We start from the raw sequence: 27,963 nt of genomic DNA, 5'->3' as shown, positions 1-27,963 counted from the left end.
TAACCTTACGAAATGTATTATTCTTCCTGTGTATTAAACCAGCGTACGTGTGGCAAATTATGTAAGTTAGTGGTCACCAAGTCTTGACATTTCTTCTCTCATCATCTACATTCTCACATTTCTTCCCTCCTTTCCATTCCCACTACCCATACCCTTGTTCAGGACTACATCACTTTTTGCCTGGATTACTCTCATAATAGCCCTTAACCAGTCTCTCTGGTTCTAGTTTATTCTCATCCCAATACATCCTGCCCTCTGCTGCCACAGTAATCTTACTAATACATCACTGTTCATGTTATTCCCCTACTCAAAGGCCTTCAATCATTTCCTCACCATTTACTGGATAAAGTTCAAACTCCACAGCCTGGCATTTAAGACTTCATACTCTGGCTCCCACCTACCTTTCTAGCTTTCTCTCTCACTTTCTTTCTGTCACATACTTCATGCTCTAACCAAGATGGATTGCCAGTCATTCCTCAAACATGCCTCTAGTTTTCCCTTTTCTGTGCCCTCTACTTGGAATGTTCTTCCTCTACAACTCATCAACATTCTACTGATCTGTCCAAGTCCAGCTCAAATACCGTATCTTCCATAAAGCCTTTCCCTATTAGGGATGGTGAACCTGTGGCCTTGAGGTCACATGGGGCCTTCTAGGTCCTTGGGTGCAGCCTTCTGACTGAGTTCAAGTTTTACAGAACAAATCTTCTTATTAAGGGGATTTGTTCTGTGATGTTAGGGCCCAACCACTCTGACTCTCATGATTTGAGGATGAGTGAGGATTAGGTACAGAAATGTTTACTTTGTATGTCAGTTATATTGAGAGTTTCTGAGGAAAACCATGAAGGATTGACTATAGTTCGCCTAAAATACTCAAATACCTCTTAGTTATTCATAATCCAGTACCTTTAGTGCCTTATTGACCTCTTTTATATCTTCCATCTTCAGCTTTGATCTGAAAAGAAAATGTTTAATGGTAGTAAGGACAGTTCTGATAGGATCAATTATCATGTCTACTGAAATACAGAAAAAAGTTTTTGTGAAAATAAAATGTTTCGGAATTACCTTTTCCCTCCCCCCCCCTTTTTTTTCCACCATTCTCCTCTTTGTTTATGTATTTGTCTAGGTATGTTTTTTCTCAAATTTAATTTCTGAGAGGTGATTTTAATCTATTTCTACCTCTACGTGGTTAGGATTAGTCTGAACACTTAAGAATACACATCTTCCAATTACCATAAAGATTAGAATGAAAAGTATCACATTACAGTCATAGTCATGGAGAATCACTGTGGAAAAAGGAAACTAAAATAAGCTATACCTACATCAGTTCTCCGAGATGGCATCAAGAAAACTGGGTCAAAATGACAGTTTTATATACTAGGCCATCTCATGAAGAGTATGTACCACAAAAACTTATCCTGACACAGAAACATAGTAAAAGTTGGAGGAAATAAATGTAGCTCCTTCGTTCCTTTTCTTGTCTTTGTTGTCTAAGGGAGAGTAGGAATTTCTATTTTTTAGTTACAGGATAGAAGAGGAAGAACAAAAGGAGAGCAGGGAAAGATGGATCTTCTAGCATGAAGGTGCTCTAAATGATGCTTAAGATAGTGAACTTCAACAAAAGGCAAAAAGGTGATGTTTTAATTAGGCTGAATGACCCAGAGCAGCCAAGGTGCCTTGTCCAAGATTACAGTGATTAAGGAGCTCATCGAGGGATTTTCAAACCACATCTAGAGCTAGCCTAGCTGTAGGTGGATCCTTTGCATATACACACTAAAGACTAAACTAAATTCATATTGGAAATCATACTTTTAAGAACAAAGCCAAAGAAAATATCAATAAAGCTCAAATTTCTGAAGTCTATAGTTTTTTTTTTTTTGCTTTTTTGGTGAGGCAATCGGGGTTAAGTGACTTGTCCAGGGCCACACAGCTAGTAAATATCAAGTGTCTGAGGCTGGATTTGAACTCAGGTACTCCTGACTCCAAGGCCACAGCTCTATCCACTTTGCCACCAGCTGCCCCCTGAAGTCTATAGTTTTGAGTGAAATCAAACTTCTAAAAACATTTTCCTTTTTTAATAAATGTTGAGCCTGAGTAGGGCAGCATAACAAAATAAAATGCAAAAATGAATGCCCATATTAAACAGGAAGAATTGCACTGTCTAATTGTTTTTGGTAAAACATCAATAAGGCTGGTCTGAGTAAATTAAAAAGTAAATTATGAGTCTAGATCAGAAAACAAAAGTCTAGATCAGACATGGCTACAACATGTTAACAAGAAATTAATGTGTAGAACACATGGAGGAATCTTCTGGCTCCATCCTACACACTTTGAGAGCTGCTGCACCAAAGAATATTTCAGAGACCCAACTCTTTTGTGATTCAATAGCCCATCATATTAATGAAAATGGAACATATTCTTAGTATAAGAGCATAAGAAAAACCATACTAGGTCAGTCCATGCTATTCTGTTCCTGATGGAAGTTCCAAGGGACTTGGAAATTCAGGACTGTGCCTAAATGAAGTTGAAAGTGGCAGGATGTGTATCGAAACATCTTTGTTTCCCTTGGTAACCCAATGACAGCTTTGCAATCTAAGATCTGATCTAAATGTTTTTTTTTTAAAAATCCAAATATAATAACCTGTACCATAATCTCATCGTAAGAATAATGAGGTCCAAAAACTTATTATACTTTATGAGAAATAGAACATTTTTGTTTAGACATATTCTGTCAAGTTTGAAGGAATACTCATTTATAGTATTTGGTGCACTCTAGCCATACCATTTATATTTATATGCTGAAGAGTTTTAATCTTTTAAAAATCTGTTTTATGCAGCAGTATTCAGGTTAGCTGCTTATCACTGGACCTCTTTAGTTTCATCACATTTTTCTTGAGGTAGCCGAAGAGTAATAAAGGGGCAAAGGGATCCAAATGGAAAGAAACTTTTAATCTGCTCTGAAGAAAACCACTGTGTGATTGTCTCAGGTTCACTTGCTTATAGACTAAAGAACATCTGAAAGAGAAGGGTGTGAGTAAAAGGAGGTGGAGGAGAGGAAGAAAAAAACAGAAGTAAACATGAGTGGGATGGCTAGTGAATGGGATTTGAGGGCTTAACGTGAGTTTTGATCTGACTCAATTGAAAAGTTCTGTTTGTCCTAATCAGGTTGAACTTGGGAACTCACTGGCTAAGGTGCAATCCCATTTCCTGCAGCGCTTGTTCCTGTTCTTCGCAAATCTTTTGTAATTCTTCTTTCTTCTCATATAGTTTTTGAAGTTCCTACAAACAACAAACCAAAAATTTTATAAACAATCAGGGATTCTTATTTTTTAAGGATAATTGCAACAGTAACACTTTCCTAACTTACAACCAGGGGCAGGAAATTCCCCTGAAGCTACAAGAGTGAATTGATACCAGGACTAATTTATGGGATTATTTATAGGATTTATTTCTTTGGATGACTCACCTACTGCTCTTTGCCACAAAAATGACTTTATCCAAAAAGTAACTAGAGAAGCTGTTTAGAAATGAGACTCTAATCTTCTACAGGTAAAAAACAGCTATACTGGTCAGCTATATCTCATCTTTGAATACTATCGTGTTTTAAGAAATGATGATAGGGATGGCTTCAGAAAAACCTAGGAAGACATATGAGCTGATACAAAGTGAAGTGAGCAGAGCTAGAACACTGTACATAGTGATAGTAATATTGTAACAACAATCAACTATAAAGACTTAGCTACTCTGATCAATACAATGGTCCATGAAAATTTCAAAGGACTCATGAAAAATGCTATTTACTTCTACAGAGGGAACTGAGGCATTCTGAGTGGAGACCAAAGTATATTTTTTCACTTTATTTTTCTTTTTGTTTGCAACATAGCTAATGTGAAAATTTATTTTGCATGACTTCATAATGGTACTGTATTTCTTGTCTTCTTAATGGGTGGAGGGGAGGGAGAGAAATTTGGAAATGAAAATAAAAACAAAACCAAAACAACCCCCCACCACCCAAAAAAACCCCAAAATCAAAAAAAGATACATATCCCCATCTTAGTGAGGATCTGCCTTGTGGTCAAGCCCTCAAATAATACTTATATGTGGTAAGCAAAATAAAGAATTTTTAAATTTTTATTTTTTGAAGTATCACTTTTAGAAAAATAATTTTAAAAATCCAGATGTAAACACTTGGATTTTCCTTCCCAGGAAATACAAGATTAAAAGCTAACATGAATAATAACTTTTTTTGTCAGAAGTAGGCTATTTGTGATCAGATCCTCAATTAGCTGACTCTTGTGAAAGAACTGTCAACATTTTTGAACAACAAAAAACCCATTTCTAAGACCTATTTATGGCACCAGGAGCTATGATATATATGTTCAGGGATAGGGAACCTGTGACCTTGAGGCCACATGTGGCTGCTGATATCTGAGACTCCAAATTCATTGTAAGTTACTGGGGGGTATAGAAAAATAAATGAGTAAAAATGAAAATGTAATTAATCACCTGAGGGGATGGTGAATTTTCAGAATTTAGAAATAGGAAAAGGATTTGAACAGGGGCTTTATCCTAATTTGGGAAAGGAAGTGGACTTGTAGAAAGTGAAAACATTCTATGTGACCTCTCTGAGGATTAAGGCAAACTACTGGGTTGAGCTGGTTGCTTGTAGTTTTCTCTCCAGGCCAGTTTGACCCCGAACTTAGCCAAACAAAAATTAGGAGGCCCTTATACTATAGTTAAATAAGAAAGCCATGGTTTCTAATGAATCTCTAATCCTACTAAGAGAAAAGGAGGTTTCTTTCAATCATTTTGGTAGGTAGTCATGTAGGGTAGATCCCAGAGAGCAATTTACCCAGGGAAATATACTGACTTTAGAGAATATGGCCTTAGTTCTGCTTCTCCTTTATTTCTGACATCTTCTGGAAACCAGGACAAGCTCAGCCTATCCTTTGCCTGAACTACTTCCAAGGCAGCTATGAATCTCTAAATTTGGAGGCCATCTCCTCTGACCCCTGAAGAAGCCAGGGTTACTATGGGGTTCCCACCAGAGGTCTGAACCCACTCCAGGATGAAATCAGGGTTCTGGTTTGATGGAACTGACATAAGCCCTCTGGGATGGCTACAGAACTCCTGAGTAGTTCTCAGGGGTGGTTTAGAAGCACTCAAGGAGAGCTCCTGGCTTCATGAAAATATAATGGATCTTGTGGGACTTTTGTCTTCCTAGATCCTTGAAGGCCTTAGGGTAGGGTTATTAGGTATTATCTGCCCATGTGTATTTGCCATATTGATAAGTGGCACAGGAATACTGAAAGACCCTTTTGAAGTACTGCTATTCATTTTCTGTTCAACTAAACCACACTTCAAAGATTCTGAAGAAATTTTTAATCATCCCACTTATGCAAAAAGACAAGGGTCTTCTGATGGCTTTTCTTAAGAGGCAGGATTGATAAGCACAAACTCTCAACCTTCCACACGCTGTCCAATTTACCTTTTTCAACCCTTCTACCTGGTGCAACTCAGTTTTGAGCAGAGAGGCGGTATCTTTCTCTTGTTGCAACTCTTTCTGAAGAGCTTGCCTTTGCTCTTTTTCTGACTTCAGCTCTCTCTCGAGACTTGAGCTGTTTTTAAAAAAGGAGATGATTTTAACCAGTAATTGTTATATTATGGAACACAGTTCAAACCTTGGACTCGTGCAAGCCAAAGGGAAAGTCACTTGAAGTCTTATTTCTTGAGCAGGGAAGTGCTATTTCTCAGTGATCCTTCTAATCATTCGACTTTTCCCCAAAACTTAGAGCTTCTATAACCTTCACCTGTAAGAAAACTAATGGCTTTCTATCATCAAGTACTAAAAAAGGGTAAAGAAACCATTATGCTGACCTGGGAATCTAAAGAGAAAAACAGGAGAGCACGGGTTAGAAAGAAGCAAAAAGGTAAACCTCAGAGTTTTTAGATAGGAAACAAGGTAGTTTTGGAAAAGAGAGGAAAATCAATACTCTGATGAAAAGGAAACTTCTTGAGTTTACTGTTTTATTTACTTTATGCACTACTCTTCAATGCCACTTAAAAGAGAAGCCACTTTTGTGCTGTGCACTAGGATATGAGCTCTGGTAACGGTGACTTTGAAACTCAGGGAGTAATTGTTACATCACAGCCAGACAGATGCCTGTCATTGCTCCCAGGGTCCATACCTCCCCTTCCCCCATCCATTCCCTCACAATTAAGTGGTAGCAGTTGGGGATTATCTACCATTGTTTGTCCAACTGGGACAGTTGCTGTTGCAGGGTTTCAACTTTGCCACCAAATTCTTGCTTCAGTTTGTTGTTTCTCTCTTCAGCACTCTGCCTGGCCTTTTCAGAGTGCTGTAATCTAGGCCAAAATATGAAAAGATATATATGTCTAACCTAGCATTAAGAAAATATAAGTAGCAGCATTAAGACTCAGCATCTTATAAACATTACTCTTCTGCCTCTTCTAGTTAGTTCTGAGTCTAAACACTAGAGACAAGTGGCTCAGAGCAAAGACCTTTTCACAGACTCAGTTCTCAGTATGATTAAGGACATATAAAAAATCCTCAGGCTTTTGGGGCAAGGTCATTTTATATCCTTCTCTACTTAAGAGAATTACATTATCAGTCTCTACAAGAGTAGGTGAATTTTTACTTCACAGAACTAGAAATCTCCAATTTCATAGAATTCCACAGAGACTTTCTAGTAAACATCAGGCGATATTCATTACCTACCTCTCTTCCATTTCTTTCATGGCAGACATTACTTGACTGGTTTTTCCTTCATAAGATATGATTGCTTCATTCTTCTGTTGTAAACAGCTCTCTGCATTCTAGATGGGAAAAAGTTAAATTCAGAGAATTAAATGAGATAATATATACATTTATCCAGTGTGCTGTAAATGATAAAATGTTAGATGTCTGGTATAATCATAAGTATTAACAGTCTATAAGATGTCAGAGAATTGACTCAAATCAAAAGCTTTGGAATGCCTACTTAATTATTCTTAATGTCTTATTTTCCTATCCCTTTAAAAAGTATATCATTAATTCCTGAGTGTCAGAGTCCTGGCAAATGTATGAGCAAATCTCAGTTTTACAGATAGGAAAGGGATGAAGAAGGAGGTTGGCTCAAGGCCATAGTCACCAAAGGTTATTTTGGTCCTTTGCTTTCACCACCAGAGTGCACTCTCCTCGTTGGAAATTATAAACGCAATAGGCTTGTTTTAATTGAGGAAAAAAAAAACCAAAGTAACATAATTAAGCACTTTGGTGGAAAGGAAAGATAGCAAATCTAGGGTATGGGAACATGGTCTTTCAAGAGTATTTATGAGAAATAAGGAGGAGAGATTCTGTCAAAGAGTGAGACTCATACACAAAAACATTGAGGAGGCTAAAGAAACAGTCACTATGGCATTCTTTTATTTGAGTCTCAAGTCACAGAATGGGCAGCTGGATGATAAGTTGCTCAAACAGACTTGAACTATACAGGTTGAAATCTGACTTACAGTTCAGAGAGAAGAAAAGAAAGGAACTAGTAATCCCAGAATGCCTCACTTAGTGTGCCCCTGGTGAGAATCCATGGAGAGGACCCAGATACAACTAAAATTAGAGGAATGATAAATCTACCACGATCTGTTAACTAGCATTGTTTATGTTAAACATTCTTTATGACAGTGTCTTTTTCATTTTTGGAGGAGAAATTTCTATAGCTTTAATACATATACAAGTGTAAAGAGATATTCATTTAATGGCTAACATATTAACAGAATTTAGAGGAAATAACAGGAGAGATCTGGGCCCTGGATGATCACTGAAACAGGTTCCTGGACAGACATTTCTAAATCTTTGTGACTCAATAAACTAGTACTGATTCATTTTACAGTGATGTCTCTAATACTAGAAAGAAAGGAGAAAAGAGAAAGACAAAGAAGAAAAGGAGTAAAAAAAAGTCCTGGTTCATTAGCACTGTTACTATTATCAATGTCTTTCATAAAGATATTCAAGGAAGTGAAAGAGGAACCATAACGAAACATGATTTTCCATGGTTATTTATATAATAAAGTAGGAAGTAAAACTTTTAACAAACAGCAGTGTTTTAGAAAGGATAATTCTGAATTAACAGGATCAACATATGAAGCATGTAAGCAAGACAGGAGTATTTGAAGTCAGCACAATTCAGTGGACAATTGGAATGGTTTCCATCTAATCAAAGCATATTCTTCTCAGCAAAGGCTCACTCTTGTATGCCTGCCATTTCTGAAATTGACACCACCCCTCGGCCCCCCCCCCCGCCCCGGGCCACTTTGGGTGAAGAGAGGGAAAGGCATATATATATATAGATATAGATAGATAGATAGATATATATAGATAGATATCTATCTATCTATCTATCTATATCTATCTATCTATCTGTATCTATCTATCTATATCTATATATAGGGAGGCTGTGTGGGTATGTTTTACATAAAAGAAAAGCTTAACATGGACTGAAATGGAAAGATTTGGAAACCAAACACTAAGTTAATAAAAATCAACTTATATGTGATTGGTATTGAACAATTAGAATTCGAAGCAGAAGTGAACAGACCAAGGAGAGAATAAAAGAAGAAATATTTCAAGATACATGGCAAAGTGCAAAGAAAAAGGACATCTGACAAACAGTGAGGTCTGAGTTACCATGTGGTATATAGATGTATTGACTTCATGTACAAAGTTGATTTCTACCTGAGCCTTATGAAACATCTGCAAGTTAATTGCTTTGACTTCTTCCAGTTGTTGGCGAAGAGCAACTAATGTGTCTTGTTTCTCATGGGTATCCTTTTCTAGCAGTTTCATTGCAATCTCCATTTCTGTTTTCATTCCAATTTGCAGCTCCAGTTCTTTCTCTAGTTCCTTAGGAGGAAGATATTCACAAGGAAATCACTACTTTAAATATATCATGGGAAATCATCTAGTTTAATTTTTGCATACCACTCTTCTTGGTCAGTGCCAAGGATATTAGAGCTTAAAACTGTAAACATTTATTGTGCTTCCATGTCCACCTTAAAGTCAAAACAATCATTATGGAATCACAAGGCTGAAGGAGAGTCAGGAAGGTCATATAAGACACCATACGCAAAGTTATAATATACTTTCTTCCCATAATGTATATGTCTGTAAGCAAAACTGGCCCTGCATCACGCCTACAAAACACTAGTGGTGTGACTGACAAAACAAACCTTACTTTAAATTTTTGCAACTGTGTCTACTTTCCCAATGATTCAGCAGTTGAATACATTCTTGGAATTATGTGCTTAATTATTAAAAACACATTACAGGGATAAGGATGAGTTTCTTCTGCACCTGTTCTAGTGTCCCACACTCACCATTCTGACTCTCTTTTCCTCTTTCAGCTGTTTCCACACATCACTATACATTTCATCCAGGCCTTGTCGAGTTTGTTTGTAAGTCTCAAGCTCTACCTTTGTATCCTGTTTTGTCACCTGTATCAAATACAAATATTAGAGTACTCCAGAGAACAACTCTTTTGTTCATTTATTTGAATACACTTACTAGGTGGGATGAATGAATTCTAATTTAAAAAAAAATTTTTTGTTCGTTTTTTCTAGGCAATGTGGTTAAGTGACTTGCCCAGGGTCACACAGCTATGAAGTGTCAAGTGTCTGAGGCTGGATTTGAACTCAGGTCCTCCTGACTCCAAGGCCACAGCTCTATCCACTTTGCCACCAGCTGCCCCCTGAATGAATTTCTGCCTAAAACCATGATAATTAAATTTTATATTACAAACTGAAAAAAGAACAAACATTCACAGGTTTAATATAATTAGACAACCATTCTAGGTAAATGAATCAAAATGGTCCTGGCTTTTCTGAACTAGCACTTTTAAAGGAGTTATCTGGAAGTCTAAACCAATGTAATGTAGGAATATTTCCTTCTAAAGCATTTACTAGTTATCTTTCCAGCCTCTAGTTAAATCAGGAAAAAGGAGCCATATAAAACCATTCTTCATCCCCACTTAAAAGGGAAGAAGAATGGTTTTAGCATTCTCCTTCATATTTGTTTCCTCTTATAGTGGCCCCCAAAACAATTTGGAAACAAGTTACTCTATAATTCCTAACAGATGAAGTATTGCCAGTGTAATGGTTGGGAGATGCCCTGGGCTGTCTTCCACAAGCCAGAGCAGAATTTCCACTGGAGCAACTTCAAGGATCCGATCCTTATTCAGCTCCAAGAGAAGAGCTTGCTGGATAAAAATGTGCTTATTTTCTGTGGCCAGTTTTCTAGGTCCAATTTCTAACCTCTACACTCTTTTCACTTCTTTCCCGGATTAATTCATTTTGTTCTTTTAACTGTCGCTGTTCTTCTTGAAGTGAATCAATCCGATCTGTAGCTGCTGAAAGCTGGTCAAGAAAGGAGAAGAATTTTAGTGCAGACATGAACTACTTATTTAAATCACTGAAATCCACATATAATTTAAGATACTAAGTTAGACACAAAGTATACAAATCTTAGCATTCATATAACAGCAGCAAATCATAGAAATTTAGAGCTGAAAAGGATTTGTTCCCTTCAGATGAGGGAAATTAGGCTCCCAGAGGGAAAATAATCTGTCTAAGGTTATTTAGCTAAGTTCAGAAATTCTTTTTACTATTATTGTGACATTCACCCTTTTAATTGTTTTTAAAGATATTCTTAAAGGTCAGGGATTGGATTTTAGATCTAAAAGGTTATCTTATATCACAAATGAAAGAGAACGAACTTTGAACATATCTTCTTTTGTCCCATCTGTTCATGTAACTGCCTTAAGCTCACAGAACTGGCAGCTTTTGCTAAAAGGACATTAATTAGTTGGTGTTTTAAAGTAAAAATTTAAGGTTCAAGTGGTAGAACCTGAGTTACCAATGTATAGAAACCTGAGGATTTGAAATCTCAGCTAGGCAAGGTTCAATTGAGAAATTTTTCAAACAGATTAACAAGTAAAAAAACCAAAAACAACCCACCGTTTTATTTAACACCCATTTTTAACAGTTGTATATACAGAAAATGAGGATTACCTAAAGAAAGATAATTTCTTTGATCAGCAGGGAAGGCTTAAAGACCTGCTAGGTATGTTAGGTATAAATACACGAGCCAGCCCTCCTTATCCCTGCCTCAGAATAAATGTAGAGAAAAGCACAAGAAGAGAGAATCTGACAAATCTTAGGGCATTTCCCTAATCTTTCCCCCCAACACTGTGATAGTAAGAGTTTCATCTGGGAAGTTCACACGCCAAATTATGAAAAGAGGTGAATCACTCACACTCAGCATTTAACCCAAACTCCTAGCTGACAAATAACATGCATTTGATGATTAGAGAAACTAACTCTGTACTCTTGGCTATAGCCTTAAGACTGGGCTTTATGCATAAGGTCACTTTGTCCAACATAAAACAAAGGGCTTTCAGAATTCTGTTCTTACAATGATAAAGAACAGATAGCAAATAACATCCACAAGTTATTTCGAATGGTACTTTAACTGGCTAATCTTTTGTAAATTCATCAACAGTCACAAGTATTTGATCTATACTTGTGCTGAGTAACATCTGAAAAATGGAATATGTGCATCAGTTTCCTGAATCTTGTGTTGGCCCCACTGGCCAATGACAGAGTGCCAACCAGTATAAAATTCCTTTTCAATTCTTCTAATTGATAAACTAGTGCAAACTGACTAATGATTCCACACTTAATGCATACTTATCAGTAAAAATACTGGAAAGCATTTTTCCCAACCCCTTAGAACAGCAGGATGAAGATGCCTAAGCAGACAGGGACAGCTACCTGAAGAAAGGTTCACAAACAGATGAGAATGCCATTTCCTGCTAAGAGAGGAGACTAGATGGCTATCATGTCCACAAAGGAGTGTCTGCCTGGCAGCTGGTAGAAAACTTTCGCCTCTTCCTCATCCCTTGATCTTCCTGTCCTCTCATTTTCCACTTCCTATGTAAGAGACAAGAGAAAGACCATGCTGTGGAGATATTGGTCAAGTCTTGTAATAAATACTTGTTGACTTGACTTGATTTGACTTAGTCCCATGCTTCCAAGAGGCAGGTGTTCTGGAGGGTGTAGGCTAGGGTATTTGTACCTCTCAACAAATGTTATAACCTCTGGTACAAAGGGTGGATGTATAGTGTATTATCTGTAACTCTATGCCACAAATAGCTCTTCCATTTGGATTAAAGAACAACAAACAAAAAACAGGAAAGCCATAGGCCATCCACTGAAATCCCACTTTAATGTCTTATTACGGCATGGAGGAACCCTGGGTTCTTAACATAAAGCTTTAGAAGGCCCTACTAAGCTAGAAAGGCTTCAAGTGTAGATTTGGCCTTAGACTATCACCTAAGGACCAGCCTGGCTAAGTTTGGAGAGATTCCTGAACCTCAGTAAACTAGTAAGACCTTTTTTTTCATGTGGGTCTAGACCTCTGATTTAATTGATGTTTAAAGTACACTCATGATGAGAAAATTCCCTCATCAAGGCAGACCAACAACTCTTCTGTAACTTACAGACTTGACAGACTCTCGTAGGGCACTATGAGAGTTTAAATGACTCCCAAGGTCACATGGCTAGAATTTGTCAAAGGAGAGACTTGAATCCTGGTCTTCCTGACTGAGGCTGGCTCTTATTTGCTGCCAAACCAAAGGAACAAGAGCCCTAACAGTGGAAGTTGATAAGGGTGGGACACAGACTCTGGAGAGATAAGGTTTTCTAGATAGTAATCCTATGCAGGGCTTAAAGCAATTTTCACCCACTAGAAACTCAGCGACACAGCAACAACACCAATCATTTATTAAACATTTAACACATATGAAGCTCTGTGCTAAGATGTGGGGACAGGAAAGATAGGTAAGACATACTCCCCATCTTTAAGGTACTCATAATATACAGGATATGCATAGGAAAGCTATAAAATCAAGTGGTATTCGAGGTCTGAAAAGGAAGGTGGTGCTTATTATGGAAGCAACGGAAAAATCTGAGGTGTCCTGGAGGAGGTAACATTTAAATTGTGCTGTAAAAGAACATGGAAGAATTCAGCTGGTGGAGAGGGAGGGATGGCATTTCAGAAATAAGGACTGGCTTCTACAAAAGCATAGAAGGATGTGAGCAATGTGCATTTTGAGGGGCAGAGAGTCCAGTTTGGTTGGAACAAAGCATGAATGGAGGGGAGGAACAGGATATAAGGCTGGGGAGGTGGTGTGTAGTACCACATTATGGAGGTCCTAGAGAAGGAGGAGAGGAGAAGCCTGAACTTGACACAGCAGGCAATCTGAAGGACTGAAGATTTCTGAGAAGAAAAGTGACGTGCCCAAATCTATCTGTACAAAAACGTATACTACCAGCAGTATGGGTGGATGGGAGAGGAGAAAATAAAAAGGGGAAGACCTGTAAGAAAGAGAATGCTACAGTCTCAATGGGTGGGAATGACTAGGCAATGTGGTGGCAGTGTGACTGGGACTGAAGTGGACGGGATGAATGTGAAATCTGTTCTGGAGATAGATCTGGCAAATGACTAGATATGAAAAGTGAGCGAGGGTTAAAGATATCCACAAAGTTATAAATATTGTAGGTCAAGTGAATGGTTGTGTGCCATAAACACAAACAGTGAAGTCAGAAGATAGGTGGGTTTGGAGGAAATATGACTTTGGTTTGGGGCAGGTTAACTTTGAGATGCTGGTAATATTTATAGGTAGCGAGGACCTGGAGATGTGAGTCCGTAGCTCAGAAGAGTTTTCCAGACTAGAAATATTGATTTGGGTGTTATTTGCACAGAGACAGTACTTGATGTCACAGATGTAAATGAGACTGCCAGGAGAAAGAATGTAAAACAAGAAAACAGACTGTCCTTTGGAAGGAAAGCTTACTCTAAGGGGTAGAGAAGAGGATGAGGAGCCAATGAAAGAGATAAGATATGGTAAGAGATGTAGGAGGAAAACTAGTAGGGTACAATATCTTTTAAATCAAAGGAAGAGGGAGCACCTAGTAGGAGGAATCACAGGATCAGATATTTTTTAGAGCTGGAAGGGATGGAGTGTCAACAGCTACAGAGATGTAAAGGAAGATGAAAACTCAAAAAAGGCCACCAGCAAATTTGGTGATTAGAGTCATTGATGACTTTGAGAGAACAGATTCAATAGTGTGTTCAAATCAGACTGCAAAGAGTTGAGAAAAGAAAGAGTAGGTAGTAAAAGGAAAAAGGACAGCTGGTTTAACAGGAAGGAGAGAAATGGGAGAGTAGCTAGTTGGACTAAAGGATTAAGGGCAGGCTTTCTTTGAAGTGGAGAGATCTGAACATATTTGTAGGCCAATGGAAAGGACAGCTAGGGATAAGAGAGCATCTTTGCAGAAGGAGGAGATAACTGCTAGAGGAAGATCCCAGAAGATGTGGGGGAGAACTGGGATCAAGTAAATCTTGACAAATCAAAACCATTTCAGATAACTTTAATGTCAATACTTAAAAAAATTGTTACAAACCTCTTCTTGAAGTTTTGAATTGGTCTTTTCTAGACAATCTATCTTGGCCTGGAGATCCCCAACAGTGCAGCTGGAACAAAAAGGGATTAAAGACTGAACCTGTGAGCACACTAAACATTCACAGCTCTGTATACTCAAGGCAATAACTCTCAACCTTGGTTTTATAGCAGCTCAGGATGTTTCCGATGACTGAGAACAGGGGTGGGGGAACCTTCAGGCCACATGTGGTTTCTCAAAAGGATTTGTTGTGTAAAATTTGGATTCAGTCAAAAGGCTACAAGTGGCCTGAAGACCGCAGGTTCCCTACCCCGACCTAGACTGAAGGGAAGAGTCTTAAGAACCTTCTCTCTCCTCCTCCCCCACCGTCTTATTGTTTAAAATTACACAGTTATTTTCTGGAGGAGGCTAAAGCTGGAGTATGGGTTTGAAATCTAACCATGACAGGGATAGCATAAAAACAAAAAAATTTTTGCTTTTTTAGACAAGTTTCAACAATGAAAGTAAATTTATCTGTAAGATACATATAAATTTCATTTACTTGCTACAAATGTCCTAGTATGCTTGACATAATTTTATTTGCTACAAATGGTATGTTACAAAGCTCATCAAACTGATTCAAATGACACAGACAGAACATAAGCCAGCTATTTCCACTCTGTAAGGGTGTATCTTTAAGATATGGGCTGCCATTCAGATCAGTTTCTGGACTGTTATGATCTGAATGGCAGCCTGAAAAAAAGACATCTCCATACCTACCATATGTGGGTCTGTATTTGCTTATTATTGTCTACAATTCAGAATAACTGTGTAACTGGGAAACAAATAAAAGACTGAGTGCCTAAACCTGAGCTGAAGTTATCTGGCATAATACTGAAGAATCCATTATTCTGCTAATCTCTCTTTTGAAACTTTCATTTTATGATTTGGAGATCACCAGCCAAAAAGACTGCTTGTAAAGGATACTAGAAACTATTTCCCAAGAGGAAATTAAATCACTCAGTTGCATACAACTCAACCACCGGCTGTTCCTTTTGTTTGCAGACTGAAAATATAAGAAAGCTAGAAAGGCTTCTTCAAAAAAAGTATGAAATTATGATAACATTTCTAGTGAATTTTCTTTGGAAACAAACATCTTGTGAAAGGATAATTAACAATTAAAATTGTAAATTTAGAAAAACTTTTCATGAAAAAATTAAAGTAAACTAGAAATTAAAAAAAAAAACCTTCTGTAATAGTTAAAGCTCACATTTACATAATGCTTTAAGTTTCACAAAGCACTTTCCTCCTAAAAGCTCTGTAAAGTAGATAATAGTACAAATACTGTTATCCTCATTTTACAGATAGAGGAAAAAGATTCAGAGAAGAAAAGTGATTTGCCTAATGAGCAATGAAAATAAAAAATGACTGAGTCCTACCTTAAGTGTCTGTTAAGTTCTTCGACATAATTCTTTTGATCAAGGACATCAGTAATTCTTTCATGTCTGTTTTTAAAGAAAAGGGATTCCTTAATTCATTGGTTATTCCTTATCTTCATTCTCTATTCTCCCTCCAAAAAAGACTACCTCACATAAATAACAGTATCTCCAGTAATAGAAAACCACTAAGTCACAATACTTAGAAAGGCTGGAGAACAAGTGTTCATCCTCCAAGCTAATGAACGGTACAGCTAGTGAAAAAAAAAAAAAAGAAAGCTGGTGAAGGGAAGAAGAATTAGAATGAATTACTGAAACCTGCATTATTAAAAAGTCTCAGAAAATGGGATGAAAATTAATACCATATAACAGGGCATGAATAAAGTGACTTTTATGGCCAGTGTTAAAAACATTTTCCCTATCCTTTAAGGGCAAATAAAGGAAAGTGAAAGTAGAAAAACCTACAGGAATAGTAACAAACTGTGTAATAAACTATGAAAAACTGAGACCTCTATCCTCACTTAATCAGTTCCATATCTCTACTGAAAAACAGTGACTGTTGTTAACCAGTTATTGAGGTACTCAAAGCGTATATGATTTGATTCCTAAGCTCATTTCCCTCTGCTTGGTGAGGTTTGGGAGTTGTCATACTACTTTGTCAATGGCCCAGACTCGAAGGCTCAACTTGGCCTTCCTTTCAGCAGTGCTGGAAGACTCATGGGGAGGGCTCATCTTCTCATTTGGAATATAAAGCCCAGAAACAGTGATAGACCTGGCACCTGCATTTATGAAACAAAAGCAAATAAACAAAAACCACTGGATTTCAATATGTTAGCTATTTGTTTAGTGAAAACTCATTTATTTCAAAACATGGAACTAGTTCAGTGAGGATCAACATTACCTCAAAAATAACACCAGACATTTGGATAGGACTTTTACAGATATGAAGGACTTTCACATCTATTATTTCACTTGATCCTCACAAGAAGTCTGTGAGGTGGGTCGGATGGGGAATATAGAAGACGACCTCAAGAGTCTTAAGACATTAAGTAATTTGCCGAAGACCATCTGGTTAGTAACTGTTCATGTAAGAATTAGTAATTAGAAATCAGAAATCTGGTCATCTCAAGCCTTCTCTGGTGCCCTTTCATAGTTAGAGAAGCTTAGAGAATCTAGTTCTGCCGCTTCATTACACAGATATGGAAACTGAGACTTGGCGGGGGTGGGGTGGGGCGGGTAGTGACATGCTAAAGGCAGCAAGTGGCCAAAGGAGGACTGTAAGGCAGGTCTTCTGACTTCTTGTCTATTGTGCTTTCTACTGCACCAAGGTATTTTGTGCACTACAACAATATTTGCTAGAATTCCACTATAAAGAATAATTGACTGTGTACATACTCTCTGTCACCATCAATATCCTGTACATCCTTAAGATATAAGGAAAAATCGATCACTCCAACCTGGTTAAAAAAAAACAAACACAACACGCACAAAAGTTTAGACAACTCTTTCTACAAAGAAAAGTCTAAGATGGCATTTCTTATTTTCTACACCATTCATTATCTTCATAATTTAGGTTGAACTTTATTAAATTCCTGTCCCTTTAAAATAATCATTTCCCCTGGGGAACACAAACTATGCTAAAAATAAGGCTCAAGAAATCAAAATATGTCCTGTTGTAGACAATGATTTCTTTTAAAAGAAATGATTTGCATGGCTACTGTGGAAACTGATCACAGGTAATGGAGCTGGAAGGGTCCTCGGCATTTAGCCCACCCCCTCAGGGAAGTTAAATGACACCCAAATACCCATATGTAGTAAGGATCAGAGGTGCTAGTTAAAGTTAGGTCCTCTAACTAGAGATTTTGTGGCTTTTTTTTTTTTTTAACATTTTATACCCAATATATCTTGATTCACAAATTTTCTGATAACAAAGCCCCACTTGAATGAAGTTAGCCTGGGTATTAAAGAAGTGGGGAAAAATTCTGACTTCCTCAGTACTTGTCAGTGGCTTTTGAAAAAGTGATGATGGTGCTATCTCTGGCAGAGAACTCTTCATGAGCCAACCAAGGTCATACTCTGGAAACTCTCACAGAAGTTCCCTGACTTTGGGGAGTCTCTTGGGAATGGAAAAAAGGGCTGCTGAGGCCTGGCTGCAGGAGGCTTTCATGGCAATGGGTGGTAGATTATTGTGAGAGAAGTGAGGATGCCCTGCACACTCCCTGAACAGAAAAGAGTGAACAACTACAATCTGACTGTACATTCTCTATTCAGAAGGGAGTCCATACATATATCCTGAGAATCCACATCACAAGAAGGCATCTTTTTCCACTAACAGAAAAATTACCATAGTAATGTAATCCCTATTAAATGGCTTTATGTTCCAATTTAGACACAGACTAAATTTTTTTTTGAAGTTGAGTCAATTTTCATTAAAGAATCATAGGATCTAAGCACTAGAAGAAGGACCTTTCTATGCCATCTTGTTCAATCAGTACCAAAGAGAACCTTCCATGACACCCCACGCATTGGCCACCCAATAGCTTATACTAAGGAGAAACTCATGATTCTTCATATCTGATTCATTTTGGGGGGAGGGGTGCAGGGGATGGGAAGAAGAGAAAGAAATTATTCTGAATTTAAACACCAAAAAACAGAGCCTTTCTATATACACACAGCAGGACACAAAAAAGAGGATTCTATATGCAACTATGAATCTCCATGTCATACTGATTGCATTCTCCAAAACTATATACGCAGGCAGCCCATTCTATTTGTGGGTAGCTTGAATTCTTAGGAAGTTTTTCATTTTATCAAGCTAAGGATCCCTCTCTGAAACTTGTACCTACTCTTCCTGTTCAGCCCTCAGGGCTGACTGTGTAATGAGAAGTCTAATCTCTAATTCCCCTTGTACATGACAACCCTTCAAATACTTAAAAGAATACCATCTCATCCCCTCTAAATTTACACTAGCCCAAGTATTTCCATTTCCTTTACTGATCTTCATATGGCATGTTCTCTAGTCTTTCTCACATCATAGGCACTGTTTTCTGGACAAACTCCAGTTTGTTTATGTCTTTTCTAAAGTCTGATGTCCACAACAGAACACAGTACTCCAGCTCTAGCCAGGCCAGGGTAGAAAAGGAACTATTACCTCCTTATTTCTCCATGCTTTTCTTTTCTTAATGTAACTTAGGAAAGCATTATCTGGTCTTATAAATAAGAAATAATTAATACGCCAGTAACTGTTACAGAGCATATGGAAAACACTTGCAACACTGGGCCTATAATTTAAACTTCCAAATTGTTATTTGTTCCAAATGTATCCCATCCATGTGCATGTCTTCACAACTAGTAATCAACACTGGTTTAACTCAAGCACTTCATCTATAGCAAGAATTCTATTTCACCTGAGAGTCCAAATCTTCTCCTTTTAAGCAGAGGTTGGCATCAAGAACATTGAGTCCCACCAGCAGACCTACAATTACTGTTCCTTCTTCTTCCATCATCAATGCCTCAGGTTCGTAGAACTCACTAAGAGAGATTGGCAGCCACCGAAGTTATGCTTACTTTACAGCAATAACAGGCAAACTGTATTTAACAATAATGCTGATATTTAGATATGTAAGCCTAACCTGGCAGGCTGGTCTAAAGTTGGCATGCCGGTGAAGCTCTAAAGTTTCCCCAAACAATATTTGTGAATACTTAAACTTGGTTTTCAAAGTTGCCCTGTTAAAGGCACAATGCTCATGAATACTTACTGATTTATAAAAGACACTAGAAACATTAGTTTACCTAGTGATAGGAACTTAACAATTTAGACACTTTTATGAAAACCATTATGACCTTTTGGGGAAGGATACCCCCCAGAAGAAGATTCTCCCCTCATCTCCCCACCTCTGTACCAACCGGACAAGGGAATTATATTGGAGAAAATTCTTCCATCATTAGCCACATGAGATGAGAAGAAGCAAAAATCAAATATTCTGGTGCAATTTACATAAATACAAATGTCAAAGATGCATTGGGCCCATGTAAAATTTAACACAGTAGACATCACTGACACTATAAATATAGATTTTATATCAAATCCTCTGACATTTATATGCTGACATTTCTTCTGTCTATTGGTCAAGGTAGTGATAACCTCTTATGAGAAAAGTTTTTTCTATCTCAATTAAAAATGACCATAAAGCCTATCTTACCTTCTCTAAACCTCAATCATGATTTCTTCAGGTTATTCATCCCAATAAGGACTAATCATTTTTAATACTATAATTTAACAATATCAAACAGTCATTATTAATACTGACAGCAAATTTTCAGAATGTTACCTGTACTCAATAAATGAAAGACTTAATACTAAACTACAGCTGTGTAATAAATGGTATTCCTCAGCTCATATTTCTATAGCAATTTAAGAGATATCAAAACCTTTTCTTCATAATAGCCCTTTAAGATTGGTAGTTCAGGGGGGCAGCAAGGTGGCGTAGTGAATAGAGTATCGGCCCTGAAGTCAGGAGGACCTGAGTTCAAATCCAGCTTCAGACCAAAAACCTGACACTTACTAGCTGTGTGACCCTGGGCAAGTCACTTAACCCCAACTGCCTTAAAAAAAAAAAAAAAGATTGGTAGTGCAAAGTATTATTCCCATTTTGAAGACAGACACTGAAGCTCAAAGAATTTAGATGACTTCCCCAGTGTGACATAGACAATTAGGTGTGAAAGCCAAGACCAGAACTCGAACTTTTAAATTATAATGCTATTTCCACACATTGTTCTGACTCTAAGATTATGCTATAAATACTGCTACTGATATTATGGCCACAGAGAATTTCTAAGATTAATAATGCTAATCTGAATAGGAACCATAAATCAGACTCTTGATTAAAATAAAAATCATTTATAGGGATATTTTTAACCAAACATTAGACAGCTATTAGAAATAAAAAAAAAAATTGTAAGATACCTTAAGAGATGCTTATTATCTATAAGCACTTTCAGATAATCTGCCAATTTCTTTTGCATGAGTGCAAGGTAAAGCCAAGCCCTTCCTCTTCCTACTGCCGTCCTAAAATCAAAACAGAAGCATCAAAACACCAGCAAAAAAACCCCCAAAAACCAAAAACCAAAAGACCCCAAAGTAATTTTATTCGTGTTTAAGAAACACAATTTAAATAAAAATGTTCCAATGTATACACAATTTTCTCTAAGACCTTGAAAAAATTATGTCAGATTCAAATAAAAGGATACAAACATTCTCACAAAATATAAATAAGTAGATGCCTTGAATTTAATCATGGGGCAACAGTTTTATGGCTTGAAAAAAATGGGTAGTAAATAGCTACTTAAAAAGAGGACATCATGAAACAACATGGGAGAAAAACAACAGAAACAAAACCCTTCTAATGCAGATTTTAAAAAGTTTATCCTAAATGATTATTTTTTACAAAATTGGGATTAATATTTAACCCAATTTAGTCAACAAGAACATTGGTAACTATAGCAGTAACATAAAACAAAGGAAAAGGAGAAAAAGCTCAATCTAGTTTTAAGATGGATGCAGACCAGACCAGTGCATAAAATCTGCCTGGCAAGTTCCAGTTTGATGCCAAACTGTTTGACAGCAAAATAATTTGGCTGAAATGCCACGAGCAAATGGAATCAGCATAGGACTATGTATACAGTATACAGCTTCTAGGACTTCTGTCAAAATTTAGGGAGAATTTTTAAAAGCAATAAAATTGCTATACCATCTTAAAGCAAAAAAACCTCCCCAATACTGTTTCTTAAGAAAACATGTATAACAAGGTGACTGGTAACATTTTCTTTAAAATGATTGGAATTTTGCTAACTTGATTTCTCAGGCACCTTGTACTTATAGGATTACACCAAATTTCAATGACTTGTTTTCCATTTTATTGTGGAAATGCACAATAATATATCTGAGTTCCATCAGACACAACAACTAGCATTAGCATGTAAATCTGAACTTCATCAACACATATACTCTATATATTTTAGAGTCTAAAATTAGGCCCCTGTCCTTGAATCACAGCTCAAGAACTGAAAGGTCAGAATATATCTAATTCAACCCCTTTGTTTTCAGGAGTAACCTGAAGCCCAAGGTAGTAAGCATCAGAGGAAGGAACTGAACCCAGGCCCTCTGACTCCGGAGCCAGGGCTGTCCACTGTGCCATATTTCAGCCTACCCTCAGCAATCTACTAATTTATAAAATGGAACTAATACATGCAAAAACATCTTTTCCTAAGATTTCAGAGGATGATGAAATAACATGACAGTGCAGTGTGAACACCTATACTGGCAAGAAACAGAAGGGCAATTGGAGATTATCTAGGCTAACCCACTCATCTGACACAGATGAGGAAACAGAGACCCAGAGTGTTCACAGATAAAAAGTATCCATCTGTCTCAACTCTTTTGAGTGCAGCCTAAATATAGTGACTGTCCTAGTAAATGTATTATGTTTAGCTGAATAATGTTTATGTGCATTAGGAAGAACTTGCAGAAAGAGTTAAATTACTTAGAGGACTGAAATTGTTTTTTTGAACCAAGAATTTGTGTAACTACTTCCCACTCACTTTAACTCTGGCAGATTTTTAACACTAGTAGCTATATCTGATGCTTCCGGACAAAGTTTCTCCACCAATTCCAGGGGACCAAAGAAAGACTTATTTTGGCCAATAAAACTCTTCTTAACTATAAGGGAAAACACAAAATTTTGTTAATAGGGTAAATATTCCTTAAGCCACAAAACAAAACTACAACCCAAAATGGTACTTTATCTGGTACTAATGGTACTATTTCATAAACCCCTGACTCTCCTGAGTTCTGAAAAACCTTAAGAGATCACCTAGTCACCTGGTGTGATAGTGCACACCTATGATTGATAGAGGTTGAAGCTGCTGATGGATCAACTGAGCTGGGAGTTCTGAGCTTCAGTAGACTAAGCCAATCCATCGTGTATCCTCTAGGGCGGGCATCAATATGGTGAGACTCCCTGGATGGGGACAGGGCATCAAGATGCCTGAGAAGTGAACTAGCTCAGGTTGGAAATTGAGTAGGTCAAACAGTAACAGGCTCAGACCTGTGGGTGGCTGATGCATCTCCAACCTGGCTGATACTGGGAGACTCAATCTCAAAAAAAATAAAATCACCCAGTCCAGCCTCCTTATTTTGCAAATGAGAAAACTGAGATCCAGAGGAAGGAGATAACAGCACCCAAAGTCATACTGTGACTTAATAGAAGGGAGAGGACTAGAAGCCAGGTCTTCCTGCTACCTACTTTAGTGGTCTTTCCATTATACAACTCTACCTTCTGCAGCTGATATGATTTTTGGGTTGGTTTGTTTGTGTAAGGGGCAATATGTTGTAAGTAGAAAAATAAAACCCACAAAACAACTAGAGCAGCTAAGGGATTCCCAGGCTAATTACTCATATATACAAATATCTACCGAATGTCCTTTTGAAAAGATAGGTACTACAGTTAAACTATTTTTAGAAGAAAACCCTTCCTTTTAATCCTTTCTATCAACATAATTCACCTCTTCAAATCATTCTCCTAAATACTTCAGCCCAAATTCTTATATTCTACAATACAAGGATGCTCACCTTTCAGGCCATGTTTGAGACAGTGCTCCATCACCACAAAGAACTGTTGCAAAGGGGCGTAGTCTGCATCCAAGCTTCTACCTAGGCTCAGGGCTGACTGGATTAAGACTTTAATACTCAGCTTCATCATATTCATCAGGTTGGCACGTTCTTCCATCATTTGGCATTTAGCAGCTGTTGATGAAAAGAAGCGATTCCTTGCTTAGTTTAAGTAGCAAAAAATGAGTTCACCTGGTGGTAAGCAAAACCTAGTTCCATGGACAGCAGGAGTTTGTCTGCATTATATACTTTGCGATTTTAACATTTACTATGCACATTAAGGACCGGATGGAGCCTGATAGACAATATATTTGCTGAAAAATTATAAGAACGCTGGTCTAATTTTACTTTTCCAGTCATATCTTCCATGGAACCTTCCCATCTCCCCCTACGCCTATTTCCAATGTTTCTCAGTTTAGAAGACTGCCAAAGAATTCATCCCCTAAAAACCAAAGATCAGAATAAAAGACTTCTTGTACTCAGCTGGGCTGACCCCTGGGCCCAGTCATCATCATCCCAAGCCCATTTTCAAGCTTGCTACAGACTCCAGAGACACAACCTGGAGACCGCCCCCCATATCTACCTATGGAAAGAAACCGTGTAACAAAGACTACGGGTAACAGTAATAAAATCAGATCGCACCCACAAAGTGCTTTTTTTTTTTTTTTTAATAACAGTTTGACAAGCCTTTTCCTCGCTATGCCTCCAGGGAACTAAGGTCATACCCCATCCTAGGATTTTAAGCGTTGTCAAGAGGCCTTGGAGGTCAGGGAGTCCAACCCCTTCATTTTACAAAGGAGGATACCAAGGCCCGGAGATGGGGCGGGGGATGATGTGCCCAAGGCCCCGCTCGGGCGCCCGCTTCTCTCCCGGGCCCTCGGGCTTCCATACTCGCAGCCCAAAGGGGTCGGCCTCTCCTTGGGCCCGGCCGCCTCCTGCCGGGTTCTTCTAAGCTCTCTGGCCCGCGCCCACCCCACTCCCTGGGCTTCCCGCCCGCCAGGCGCGCTGCACAGGCCCAGAGCACAGGGTCTGGACAACGGCCCCACCACTGGACCCCAAAGGCGAGGGGGGGGGCAGGGGCGTGGGAAGGATAGTCAGTTACCCCGGGGGCTTCTCCCGGGCGGTCAGAGAACGTTGCCTAGGAGACAGCCTCACGCTTTCCAAGGACTTCTCGGGATTGGATGTCCAGCCCAGCGGCCTTACCGTCTTGACCAATGAAAACACAAAGATTCGCGCACGACGCGCACGACGGTCCAATCCAAGGGCCGGGGAGGGACATCATCCCACCTCCAATTCCTGGGGCTAGACGGCCGACAGATGCAAATACGAGGACGACGCCCTTGTAGCTGCAGGAAACCCCCGCGTGTCTCGCGAGACAAAGTCAGGAAGGCGCCATTTTACATTCTCCTCCGACTTTAGTCTTGACATGGTGCCTTCCCGCGCTGAGGGGGCCCGGGCGCTTCAGAAAGGGGCGGGGCGGGGCGGCCATTGCGTTCCTGGGTATCGGGGCTGAGGGACAGATTCCGGTCCCTCGATCAGGCCGGCAGTGTCGCGGCGCTGGCTCACCTCCCTGTAAGCCTGACCTCGGTGTCACCGAAAGGAAGCCCGGGCTTGGAGGCTTCGTCAAGGCCTAGTGACCAGGGGCCGACCTGCCGGGCGCCACCCCGGCCGTGACCTTTCCCCCCACCTCGGGGCTCCTCTTCTGACAGCCTCGAGTTAGCTAGGAACCCCCCAGACTCCACTCTTACTGTCTCAGCCCAGGCGGAGCACACAGCAGGCGCTCAATAAGTGTTAAATGAAATTGATACTTCCCTCATTCCTCTCCTACAAGATGGAGGAGGCACTGCAGTGTAGCCCTGACTGAAGACAGAGGACCTGGGTGCAAATAAGACTCTTTCCAGCATGACTTTGGTCTGGTAGTTATTTACCCTCCCCAAACCTTAGTTTCCTCATTTGTTAAAAGAGCGGGGTTGGGCTGCATGGCCTCATAGGTCCTTTCCAGTTCTAGATCTGAGTCTTCTCTTTCGGACAGCCAGTCAGCTACAAGCTCAGCATTGTTTTGACAGCTTTCCCTTAGCTCAATAATATCCTGCTCCTCAGATTCTCATCTAGGGTCATAAATTTAGCACAGACGTCTTTTGGAAGGAAAGAAACAAGCATTTGCTTAATACTTACCATGATACTGATGGGGTGCTTGGGTGCCTGTGCTTGGATCCCAATTTCTCCCTAGCCTAAGAAACACTATCCCTGGCAGTTTCCCTCCAGCCCAAAGACCCTCTCTCTTACAATTACTCATGAGTGGGCCCCAGCAAGGCACTTCTGTCTCTCCCTGGTGCATTTACACAAAGCTGGGTGAGAGTGATGGGCTGCTCACAGCCCTAAGATCATGTCTCCGGCAGCCTCCCAATTTCTTAGTAAGCTTTTGTCCTATGAGAAAATTTTCTCCTGTTGCAGAGCATTCTCTAATCAGGACACAGAGAGTGGGGTGCCTGGCCCGAGGATTTTTGTCCCTGGGTGGCCCAAGGACTCTTACTCCCGCCAGATTCCCAAGATCCATGCCTCTGACATCTCCCTCTTTGTCTGGTATACTCCCTACACTTTCCCATCCATAGCTCTCAAAGACACCTGGACCTTTAGGCTACCTAATTAGTATCCCTGGCATTCCTTTCCCATGCTCTTTTCCATATAAACTCCAGCACCATCCTCAGTCTCTCACAGGTTCCTTAAGAATCCTTGCCCACTGAAAAGCATAACAATAAATCTTTGCCAACTTGACTCAAAGAATTCTTGAGTCTGTGAATTCATTTCAGATGACCCAGTCCTGTACTCTGGTCTTTGAGGGGTCTCACCCTCTCAGACATTTCCACTAACTGAAGGGCCACATGTGGTCCCAATTCCTTGTATGATTCAGCTCCTCTCCTCACATTGATAGAACAGCTACATGGATGTTTCAATTAAATTGCTCGATCATCTTGATCTGGCAAGAGATTGTATTAAATAGGGAAGGTGAATAGAGAAAGGAATAAGTATATAGCACCTACTCTGTGCCAGGCACTGTGCAAATCACTTTAAATAGTATAGTGCAAGGGCTGGATGAAGAGAGATACTTGATAGGAGCACTCGGGTTGGAATCTCAATTGAATAATTGTAAACAGCAAGTCACTTTACCTTTAGTCTGAGTTTTCTCATTCTTAAAATGATGGCTATGATTAGATATTCTTTAAGGTCTCTGCCACTTCTATTATTTTAAGATTCTTTTAGCATGATTAAGAGACTAGGTTTTTGTGACAGTGATTTCTGAAGCTTCTACCTTAGCCTGGTATTAAAGGGCTATTAGAGGTAGTTGTACAACCGCAGTTTGAACTGTGTCCTTACTGCTCAACAGTCAGCATCTTTTATGGGGAAGATGGAATACATTGTATGGGGTATGGTAAGTAGGACAATTAGGCTGGAATGTAGAATGCAAGAGGGCCATATAGACAAGACTTATGATTTCAATAACAGTGAACTCCCAGGTAAGAAAATATTATTTATAAATTGCCCAAATTAACAGAAGAGGAAGTAAAACACTTAAATAACCCCATCTCAGAAAAAGAAATTGAACAAGCTATTGATGAATTCCGTAGGAAAAAATCTTCAGGGCCAGAAGGATTTACAAGCAAATTCTATCAAACATTTAAAGAACAATTCCAATATTATATAGACTATTTTGGAAAATAGGTGAAGAAGGAATCTTATCAAATTTTTTTTATGATACAAATATGGTGCTGATACTTAAACTAGAAAGTCAAAATGGAGAATGAAAATTTTAGGCCAATTTCCCTAATGAATATAGTGCAAAAATTTTAAATAAAATATTAACAAACAGATTACAGCAACATATCACACGAATAATATACTATGACCAGGTAGGATTTATACCGGGAATGCAGGCCTGGTTCAATAGTAGCAAAACTATCAGCATAATTGATCATATTAACAACAAAACTAACAGAAACCACATGATCATCTCAATAGATACAGAAAAAGCTTTTGACAAAATACAACACTCATTCCTATTAAAAACACTAGAGAGCATAAGAATAAATGGAGTCTTCCTTAAAATAATAAGTAGCATCTACCTAAAACCTTCAGCAAGCATCGTATGTAATCGGGACAAGTGAGAAGCATTTCCAGTAAGAATGGGAGTGAAACAAGGATGTCCATTATCACCACTGTTGTTCAATATCGTACTGGAAACGTAAGCTTTAGCAGTAAGAGAAGAAAAAGAAATTGAAGGTATTAGAATAGGCAAAAAAGAAACATACCTGTCACTCTTTGCAGATGACATGATGATATACTTAGAGAATCCTAGAGAATCAAGTAAAA

The 27,963-nt window shown here is 38.8% G+C and overlaps 1 protein-coding gene across 2 annotated transcripts in view; it reads right to left on the bottom strand.

Annotated features, from left to right (window-relative positions):
- The window catches only part of RUFY1 (RUN and FYVE domain containing 1), a 40,580-nt gene that overhangs the window by 1,775 nt on the left and 10,842 nt on the right, over positions 1-27,963 (bottom strand). The window contains exons 1-16 of one of the 2 annotated variants that reach the window (XM_027841908.1): positions 24,698-24,791; positions 23,557-23,730; positions 22,527-22,644; positions 20,893-20,994; positions 19,334-19,457; positions 17,322-17,383; positions 15,930-15,995; positions 14,515-14,584; positions 10,303-10,404; positions 9,370-9,486; positions 8,729-8,896; positions 6,737-6,834; positions 6,244-6,363; positions 5,486-5,615; positions 3,182-3,276; positions 904-952 (exon numbers count right to left, since the gene is read on the bottom strand). In XM_027841908.1, the coding sequence (XP_027697709.1) occupies positions 904-952; positions 3,182-3,276; positions 5,486-5,615; positions 6,244-6,363; positions 6,737-6,834; positions 8,729-8,896; positions 9,370-9,486; positions 10,303-10,404; positions 14,515-14,584; positions 15,930-15,995; positions 17,322-17,383; positions 19,334-19,457; positions 20,893-20,994; positions 22,527-22,644; positions 23,557-23,716 (1,581 nt within the window). In that variant the 5' untranslated portion in view covers positions 23,717-23,730; positions 24,698-24,791. Of the gene's footprint in view, positions 1-903; positions 953-3,181; positions 3,277-5,485; positions 5,616-6,243; positions 6,364-6,736; positions 6,835-8,728; positions 8,897-9,369; positions 9,487-10,302; positions 10,405-14,514; positions 14,585-15,929; positions 15,996-17,321; positions 17,384-19,333; positions 19,458-20,892; positions 20,995-22,526; positions 22,645-23,556; positions 23,731-24,697; positions 24,792-27,963 lie in introns of those variants that run through there. The other variant, XM_027841907.1, reaches the window with a different exon arrangement.

The sequence above is a fragment of the Vombatus ursinus genome, unplaced genomic scaffold, assembly GCF_900497805.2.
Source record: "Vombatus ursinus unplaced genomic scaffold, bare-nosed wombat genome assembly UNPS02014863.1, whole genome shotgun sequence".
Taxonomy (NCBI): domain Eukaryota; kingdom Metazoa; phylum Chordata; class Mammalia; order Diprotodontia; family Vombatidae; genus Vombatus; species Vombatus ursinus.
This window is presented reverse-complemented; position numbering and strand designations above follow the sequence as displayed.